We start from the raw sequence: 10,665 nt of genomic DNA, 5'->3' as shown, positions 1-10,665 counted from the left end.
TTAGGATATTAAGTAAAGATCATGTTCCATTAAGATATTTAGTAAATTTCCTACTGTAAATATATCAAAACTCAATTTTTGATTAGTAATATGCATTGCTAAGAACTTCATTTGGACAACTTTAAAGATGATTTTCTCAATATTTCGATTTTTTTTACATCCTCAGATTCCAGATTTTCAAATATTGCCAAATATTGTCATATCCTAACAAACCATACATCAATGGAAAACTTATTTATTCAGCTTTCAGATGATGTATAAATCTCAATTTCAAAAAATTGACCCTTATGACTGCTTTTGTGCTCCAGGGTCACATATATGCTTGTTTTTAACAGTGTGATGAGTTTGTCTTGTGGCATTCGAGTGTGTTTAATACTTGACTGCGTCTCTTGTTGTGTAGATTACCGCACGAGGATCTGCCGGAGGAGGTATCTGGCTCTGCTGGCGGAGATACGGCGACAGCGTCAGGCTCAGTGGGAGAGAGAGGAGCGCGAGGAGGAGGAGGAGAGGAGGAGACAGCAGCTGGAGGAGGAGAGGAGGAGGCGTCTGGAGCTGGAGCAGGAGAACCGGCGTAAGGACTGTGCTCTGTGTTCACAGCAGCTCCAGTGCTGATGGCAGTGGCGTGTGTTTAAAGGCCTTTCCACACCGAGGCGAATCGCCGACGAACGGTGCTTTCACACCGAACATGAAGCGATTGTTCGCCTTCTGCTAATTCACACCTGCACGCTAGGTGGCACCAACCAACAATGCATTTTTCCTCAGATATGTACCTCGTAAATGGATTTAACATCATCCGCTGCTCAATATAGAGCATTAAATTAAGATAAACAAGGTTCTACACCAGAAACAAACTATCTATAGCCGGGTTTGCGCAAAACTGGAATATCGCATAAAACATTTGCGAACAAGCATAGTTTCCATCACAACGAATCAAAGAGAACAAAATCGTCACTTCCAGATAACCTGGCACTATAAATCACTAAGAACAGTAGTGATTTATATAATAAATGACTTGCGCCTCAGAGCGAGCAGACGAAACACAATGAATTTCGGAAATTCACTGCTTTCGGAGGTGGATGCTGCTGTTTGGGAACGCAACATTTCTGGGAGGCAATTATACAGAAATACTTTGATGACAGACTTTGCTCGTGCATTTCTGAATGACCATAACAACATTTCAGATGCTGTGGAATGAGATCGGTCCGCTGGTTAGTCAGGTTTTGCCGTCCCATAGCGCAAAGTCACATGACTTTTTTTGATGCGCTTGGAGGAATTTATTCGCAAAATGCATTTCCATCTCCCATTATTTGCATTAACCATTTTTCGCACAAGTCAAAAACCACAAGCGAGCGTAAAAACTCATTTTTATTCTAAATTTGGCATTTCCATCACTCGTCTCAAATGCGATACTTCAAAATGCGCATAAAAATAAGGTGATAGAAACATAGCTTATAATGCTTACAAGAATAGTTTACATCCTAAAATATAATTAGAAGTAGCATCAAGCAACACTTGCAAATGTATGTAATTATTAATGCATTTGCTTACCCACTTTAAACCATCATCGAGTGCTTGTAATAACTTCCAGTTGTGATCTATAGTTGATTTTGATTAATAAGCAGACACATGCACATGCACATTGAACGACTTCTGATTTTTTGAAGTCGACTTTTATGTGATGTAAGTCGAGTCGAAGTCGACTAGTCGCTGATGACGTCATTAATGAACAAATAAGTGATAAATGATTGTCACTCGCTTGAACGAGCACCGATTTGCCTCTGATTTCGGGCATTGGTCAGCGATTTCGCAAAACCTGTCGGCGAGTGAAAAATCGGGCTAAAATCGTGCAGTGTGAACTTGGCATTAGGCAGCAGTTTTACCACAAATACAGACAAGTGACACCACCACAACCACCAGAAATACTTAATTGTGTCTGCTTTACACTGAAACACAAGCTTATTGCGACCGATTCCCTGACATAACTCATTCATTGCGACCTATTTAACAGATGCATCATTTTAAGTTCGAACAACTTGAACAGCAACAAACAATAACAATACAGTGAAATAATCAACTAAATACGACCATCTAGCCCTCTATTAAACATTAAAGAATTATTTCATCTTACAGCTTACTCAGTAGTGCTGCATTCTTAGTTGAACCGCTTGAGCGGAAAGTTTGTGTCAGATGTAATAATGCGACTTTGTGAAACGGACTGTCGTAAATTGTTGCTATAGTAGGATCATATTAATGCTAGAAAGCCTATGCATTTGGCAACTGTATTTTTTTTAATAAACCATTATATTTCATGTGTTGTCACGAATGTTCGCTGTCTATATGGAAGCATCCATAGAAATCTATTGTTTTATTCCAGTGCGTCATTGCGTCCGGTATTCGTTTCGCTTTTTCGCGCTCAGTGTGGAAAGGACTTAACCCTTTAGGTGCCAGGGATTTTTGGGAAAAATGCTGGATTTTGACATCAAGGTTTCAAAAGCTTGTGGCTTGAAAAGGCTTAAAGATAGAGATCTACTGTAAATTAAAAAAATGTTGGGCATGACCGAAAGTTTATGTGGGGTGTAAATATACTCGTCTAATTAGCATATTATGACGTCATCAGATGCAGCCATCTTGAATTTCATAATATTCAGGAAATGGTAGATATTGAATTGAAGTTTGAACTTATTTGCATGTTTTTTTTTTTATATTTTTATCCTCATTCCAAATGATCAGAAAAGAGGAAACCAACAATAAAACGGGAGAAAGTGCTAAATTATTACGATATTACTATACTATATAGTAGTAAAACGCATGTGAACAGTAGCCTACTTTTTGATCAGTAATATTCAGGAAATAATAAATATTGAATAGATGTTTGAATGATCACTTGTTTGTGCTTCGTGAACACTCGCGCCTTGCACGGCGGCACCATTACGCTGCAAAGATGTACCGGGAGAAGCGCGATTATTAGACGACCGATCGTCATTTCCAAAAGGCAAATATCACCCTTCAGAGTCAGAATCGGTGAATAACATTTGCAACACATCCTCACGGTACAACTTTTTATTAGCCATTTGGCGATTTTCTCTCACAATTTTCTCGCACGCTATGAACTGAACTGCTTCCGCATCAATGACACGATAGCTCACATGCTCTGCTATTTCCTCGAACGCTTTGAATAGGAACGTGACATAATTTTGGTCTAGAATCGAAGTACTACATGTCTGCCATCTAGTGGTAGGGAATACAAATGAGATATTACACCATATTAGGAACTACAGTCTATTAAGTATGACGTCTTGTCGCAATTTTGCAACTTTGGTGCTTAGAGGGTTAAAGCCGTGTGTGTGTGTGTGTGTGTGTGTGTGTGTGTGTGTTTACAGGACCAGCGTCTCCACCGGTGCCCCTGCCAAGGAAGAAGAAGCCGGAGCCCAGGCCGCGCTCGGTGCTGAGCACCGTCCTGAAAGCAGCGCATCTGGCGCCTGTGCCGCAGCCTCGCAGCAAGCTGTTTGAGGTCTGTTATCCAGTGAAATATTACACATGCATTTATGAGATTAACTCCTCAACTTAGCAATTTAAAGATTGTTTATGTGCCAAGTCGCATATCTAGTCTGTATTAGAGCTCAAACTTGTTTCAAAACCCCTAACCTTTCATCATCAACATTCATTAATTTATTCATATAAAACATAGTGTTCTTTTAAATAGTAAATAGTCACATTTATATTAATAATAATAATAAATAAATAATTACATTCATACAAATAGTAAATAAAATATATAATAATGATGATATATTGAAAATATTATATTATTAGTATTAATTTTATAATATTTTATTCAAACAAAACTTTTTTGTAAGATTACCTATTATTATTATTATTATTAGTTTTATGATGAATAGTCACATTTATATTAATAATAAATAAATAGATTTATACAAGTAATAAAATAATACCATTAATAATATTGTTATTGGTTTATTTATTAATAACAATGAATACATATCAATAAACATTTACAAATAATATATATTTATATTAATAATTCATTATTATTATTATTATACTATGCAAAAACTAATATGCACAATTCTAATTATTTATGATGTTGTTTGTGTGTTTGTTTTATAATTTATTTAATTAATATTTGAAGTTTAAAGTCGACTTCAAACCAAAATTGACCTAATTTACTTTCTTAAATCATGTTTGTCGCGTGTTATTTTCTTCGTCACCTGTTATATGCCATTTTGTTTTAACTTTAAGCGGTTTTATTTTAGTATTGTTGATATACTATTATATATTATATGTTGTTTTTATTAATATTTTGAATTAGTTTTCATTTTTATATCTTCCATTTTAATTTTAAAGTTGCCTTATTTTTGGCATTTTTATTTATTTTCTGTTTCTTTTGTTTAAATATCTCTATAGTTTGTATTCATTTTTATTTCAGCTCATTTTATTTCTTTTAGTACTTCAATTTAAACTAAACTAAACTCAAATGTTGCCTTGGTAACTGATCATATAAAGGTATTTTGTTTCAGTTAAATTTTATTTCAGTGTTTTATGTTTTCATGGTTTTAGTTAACGGTAATAACCCTGATTTAAGTCTCATATGTGAGCCTGCAGCACAAAAGCAGTGTTAAGTCGCTGGGGGATATTTGTAGCAATAACCAACAATACATTGTATGGGTCAAAATTATAGATTTTTCTTTTATGCTAAAAATCATTAGGATATTAAGTAAAGATCATGTTCCATGAAGATATTTTGTAAGTTTCCTACCGTAAATATATCAAAACTTAATGTTTGATTAGTAATATGCATTGCTAAGAACTTCATTTGGACAACTTTAAAGATGATTTTCTCAATATTTAGATTTTTTTGCACCCTCAGATTCCAGATTTTCAAATAGTTGTATCTCGGCCAAATATTGTCATATCCTAACAAACTATACATCAATGCAAAGCAATTTATTCAGCTTTCAGATGATGTATAAATCTCAATTTCGAAAAATTGACCCTTATGACTGGATTTGTTTTCGTTCATCTCATTTTCATTTTTTTGTTTTGTTTGTGGTCAGGCGACTCTGTTTGATAACGAGCTGGACGCTCCTCTGATGCTTCAGGCCACAGATGAAGAGCGAATGAAAGGGAAACAGCTGAAGAAGACCAACACCATCCACTGGTTCAAAGAGACGCAGGTGCGTAAGCTGACCAGAGACGGCGGCTTCCCCAGCTGGTTCCACGGCATGATCTCACGCAGGTACGCTTCATCACACACTCGCTCCTGAACATACAGGGTTTATCATGTGCTGACTGTAACCTTGGCTTCTCAGACGAGCAGAAGATCTCCTGATCAACAAACCTCTCGGCTGCTTCTTGGTGCGAGTGGGTCAGAGCCGGGAAGGTTTCACACTGACCTACAGGTGCGTTGTGCCAAAACATGTCAAAATCAGGAGAAAAATCACAATAAAAGCACCAACGGAAGTATAACATGTGCTGCATATTTCAAGTTTAAATAGTTGCAATTGAAATTTAAGAGGTTGTTCACTAAAAAAGACTTCTATAGTGCATGAGACACATAGGCTAAAATGAGACTAAATCAACATCAGTAGAAATAAGCTCATGAAAACCTAGTTTATTTGTGACCCAGGAGCACAAAAGCAGTGTTAAGTCGCTGGGGGATATTTGTAGCAATAGCCAACAATACACTGTATGGGTCAAAATTATTGATTTTTCTTTTAAAGCCAAAAATCATTATGATATTAAATAAAGATCATGTTCCATGAAGATATTTAGTAAATTTCCTACCGTAAATATATCAAAACTTAATTTTTGATTAGTAATATGCATTGCTAAGAACTTCATTTGGACAACTTTAAAGATGATTTTCTCAATATTTAGATTTTTTTGCACCCTCAGATTCCAGATTTTCAAATAGTTGTATCTCGGCCAAATATTGTCCTATCATAACAAACCATACATCAATGGTAAACCCATTTATTCAGCTTACAGATTATGTATATATCTCAATTTCGAAAAATTGACCCTTATGACTGGTTTTGTGCTCCAGGGTCACATATTTGCAAACCAGTAATGCAATAGAAACTCTTTTACAGGAGAAGATGAAAACTGTGTTGACAGACTGTTTGTGTGACTATGTTGATCGGGTTTTCCTTTAAACAGTTTTATTTTCTCATAAAAAGACTGTGCATGTTTAAGGAGTTTACATAAACGTACATGGTGTAAAAGTACATAATTCAATTTCAGCAACAGAATATGATGGTTTTTATTTTCCAATTTTTTGTACATATTTTTTTAGATGATTATTATTAATAATAGTAATAATAATAATAAAATCACAATAAATAGTAAAAATAATTTATTATTGTTATTATTAATACTCATTTAAATAACATTTGCATTTTGCTAGTTATTATTAACAATATATTTTATTTTATTTATTATTTTTAATAGTGTTAAAAATAGTAACATTTGTTTTTATATCTTTTTATATGCATAAAATAATAATGATAATGATAAATGATATAAATAATCATAAATACAAATGTATATATTTATATTATTAATACTTATTGTCATTATGAATAATAATAATAATCAGCAAATACTAAGATATTTTATGAATATTTAATTTTAATATTCTTATTTATGATTAGTATTGTTATCAGTAATAACATTAATTTTATATAAATAAAATAATAATGTGATGATAATATAATGTACAAATATTTTAAATAATATTATTTCTATTAATAATAATAATAATAATAATAAATACATATGAATACATTTACATAACTAATATATGCTTATGTTATAAATAATAATTATTATTGTCTTATTTATTAGTAGTATTGTTATCAGTAATAACATTAATTTGATATAAATAAAATAATAATGTGATTATAATATAATGTAAAAATATTTTAAATAATATTATTTCTATTAATAATAATAATAATAATAAATACATATGAATACATTTAAATAACTATTATATGTTTGTTATAAATAATTATTATTATTTTCATTAATAATAATAATAATAATAGTAATATGCTCAAACTAAAATCCACAATTATAATTTGTATTTTTGTTGTTTAATTATTATAATTCTTGTTCAGTAATTTGTTTATGTTGTTGATGTTGAATGAATTGTATTTATTTATTTATTTTTAATGTATATATGCATTTTTGTTTACTGATTGATTGTAAACACGTCTGCTGGGGCTGGTTTGTGCTCTATGTCAGGGGTGCTGATCGCTGTCGTCACTATATGGTGGAGATGCAGAGCAATGGGAAGTATGTGATTCTCGGGGAGGATCGGGCTCATTCCTCTCTCACAGATCTGGTCCAGTATCACACTCAGTTGGGCATCATGCCCTTCATGGAGCTGCTGACGCTGCCCTGCGGTCAGGTGAGTGTCCTGCACTCCACTCACAGCTGTGTGTTCAGTGTAGAGAGAGAGTAATGCTGGTTTGTGTGTGTGTGTGTGTGTGTGTGTGTGTGTGCAGATGTGTGATCAGGAGCCGGACTATGAGGAGCTCAAAGCTTTTACATCATCATCATCACCTTCATCGTCGTTGTCGTCGTCTGCGGTGGAGCGTCCCGCTGAGGATCAGGACATGGACACGGGTTCACATAAAGTGCACTTAGAGACGCAGAGACTCTTCCTGCTGCCGGGAGGAAACTCAAACCCAGAGTCCCACAAACCGCCGGTGCTCAAGCACATCTCTGACCGCCGCATACGAGTCGAAGCCACTCAGATGGAGCACAAGAACGACGATCCGACCGGAGAGAGCAGACCGTTCCCCCGACTCTACCCCTCCATACGACTGGCCATGAGAGAAATCCAGCAGATCCAACAGGTACAAACACACATGCACAGAGGAGAGCTGTGACCCTGGAGCACAAAAGCAGTGTTAAGTCGCTGGGGGATATTTGTAGCAATAGCCAATGATACACTGTATGGGTCAAAATTATACATTTCTATTTTATGCCAAAAATCATTAGGATATTAAGTAAAGATCATGTTCCATGAAGATATTTTGTACATTTCCTACCGTAAATATATAAAAACTTAATGTTTGATTAGTAATATGCATTGCTAAGAACTTCATTCGGACAACTTTAAAGATGATTTTCTCAATATTTAGATTTTTTTGCACCCTCAGATTCCAGATTTTCATATAGTTGTATCTCAACCAAATATTGTCCGATCATAACAAACCACACATCAATGGAAAGCTTATGTATTCTGCTCCAGGGTCACATATAGGCCGAGGTTAGTTGTCACACTTTCTACTCTAGTAAATATTTCTTAGAATGGGTTTATTTATTTATTTTTATAAACACAAATGTCAAAGCCTTAACTAGTAAAAGCTATTTTTCACAATGCTTTGAACAACACGTTGTCACAGTGGGATATATTTGGTGATGATGATCGTAATAATATATTCTAAAAATAAATTGAAAAGTATTATTTATATAAGAAATACATTTGAATAAATAAAGTATTATATTTATATAAATAACAATAAATAGTAGTAGTAGTATCATTATTATAATTAATAATAATGTGCAAAAACTTAAATAATAATTTAAAAAATGTATAATAATATGTAATAACATTATATATTTATATATAATAAAAATGTTCAATTAAAAGTTTAATTATGATAATATATTGTATAACATTTAAAAAAATTATGTAAATAATATACTGAATAAATTTGAATAAATGTTTAGTATATATTGAAATTAATAATAATATGTAAAAAACATATATATAATATTCAGTTAAATGTTTAATAATAATGATTGTAACATTGTACAAATATTATCAAAAAATATTATTTATATATAATAATAGTAATTATAATAAGTACATTTGAATAAATAGTATACATTTATATTAATAATAATAATAATAATATGCATTATATATATATATATATATAATCAAATAAATTATTTTTTTTATAATAATAATGCTTATAATATATTATAATATAAAAATATTTTGGAAAACAATATATATATATATTAAAATGTAAAAAAAAAAATATATATATATGTATATATATATATATTAATAATAATAATATGTGAAAACTTCATGAAAAACACTCTTGTCAGTGAGAACATAAGAGAACCTTCAATTAAAGTTTAGTTTGTTTTGCTCCTGATAGTAAAGCTGCAGTTACTCAAACACAATCACACAATATTTCAATACTTTTGCGTAATAAACGGTTTTACTGCAGGCTGAATGCCACCGAGTCCGTGTGAGACTGACATTTTCATGTGTTTGTTCTTGTTCAGACAAAAGCACACTGAACTCGCATCATTTTCCAGAGGGAACTGAATCTCTTCACTAAACTGGATGTTGTTTCAATTCCCGTGTTTTCCCAGCACTTCCAGCAGAGCCAGGATCAGATCCAAGTCTCCTCCGGTAAAGCCATGAGCTCGTGGAAGAGGACGGGTGAGTTATCGATCAGCCGCTTGATTTCTTTCATCCATAAACACACATGACTTTCTGTCTGTCTTCAGCACAGCAGTCCATTCAGCTAAAAAAGCTCATTTTACTTCATTATATGCTGATAAATTTCACAAAATATCATAGGATTTGAAATATATCATATCAATGATTATGATCATTTTCTCATTTTTGGAGTTTGAGAGCCCTAGATCTCATCATTTAAAAATAAATACAATGGTGACTGATTTTACAGTTTTGAATTTATTCCTGTAATCGAGTGTTTTTTTAATCTAATCTGTTAGTTTCGGAAGTAAATACATTATTTAGTTGTATGTTTTGTCTGTTTCAGATGCGTGACGCTGTGGAGACTGAAGCTACAGATGTTCTTGATGCTGCTATCCATGATTTTATTTGAGATTTTTAGGTGTATGTAACTGTGAAATTGTAATTTTGCTACACAGTAATTTGACAGATTTTGAACTTCATTTTTACAGTCGGTTGTAATTTGATGTATTTTTATTGAATGTAAATGATGTTTTAGGAGATTGAATAAAGGCTTTTATTTGATACACTGCAGCTCTGTCTGGTTTAAGGAACGCGAGGCGGTGTGATGTCTGATCAGTGGTTGGGTTTGTCTCTGAGTGGATGATCATCTGTGGGGCTGATAGGAGGAGTATTAACGGCTCGTATAAGAGTGTGTCCCAGTCTCAGAGCTCACAGGACTCACAGCCGATCTCACTGATCTTCAGATGGAGCTCCTGGTGTTTGGGATTTTACTCTCGGTCACCTTCAGCGCCGTTCAAGGTAATAATGAGGATTACTGCCAATAATAACCAATCACAGTCATGGTTTTCTATTTAGTATATTTTCTTTCTATCTATCTATCTATCTATCTATCTATCTATCTATCTATCTATCTATCTATCTATCATCTATCTATCTATCTATCTATCTATCTATCTATCTATCTATCTATCTATCTATCTATCTATCTATCTATCTATCTATTATCTATATATATATATATGTGTGTGTGTGTGTGTGTGTATGTATAATTTGAGTGCATCTAATATATTATAAATATTTGTATATTTACATATACAGTATGTGTGTGTATATATATATATATATATATATATATATATATATATATATATATATATTAATGG

General features: G+C 32.7%; 1 protein-coding gene across 1 annotated transcript in view; it reads left to right on the top strand.

The window, feature by feature from the left end:
- The window catches only part of LOC107548974 (myosin-IIIb), a 70,996-nt gene extending 61,073 nt beyond the window's left edge, over positions 1–9,923 (top strand). The window contains 8 exon segments of the mRNA XM_071582274.1: positions 513–571; positions 3,381–3,511; positions 5,076–5,257; positions 5,331–5,420; positions 7,270–7,435; positions 7,533–7,886; positions 9,430–9,499; positions 9,846–9,923. Of these exon segments, the coding sequence (XP_071438375.1) occupies positions 513–571; positions 3,381–3,511; positions 5,076–5,257; positions 5,331–5,420; positions 7,270–7,435; positions 7,533–7,886; positions 9,430–9,499; positions 9,846–9,853 (1,060 nt within the window). The 3' untranslated portion in view covers positions 9,854–9,923.
- Positions 9,924–10,665: the final 742 nt, after the last annotated feature.

Source organism: Sinocyclocheilus grahami, unplaced genomic scaffold, assembly GCF_001515645.1.
Source record: "Sinocyclocheilus grahami isolate Dianchi unplaced genomic scaffold, SAMN03320097.WGS_v1.1 scaffold359.1, whole genome shotgun sequence".
Classification (NCBI taxonomy): Eukaryota; Metazoa; Chordata; class Actinopteri; order Cypriniformes; family Cyprinidae; genus Sinocyclocheilus; species Sinocyclocheilus grahami.
The sequence above is the reverse complement of the archived record's forward strand: the minus strand, read 5'-3'. Positions and strand labels throughout refer to the sequence as shown.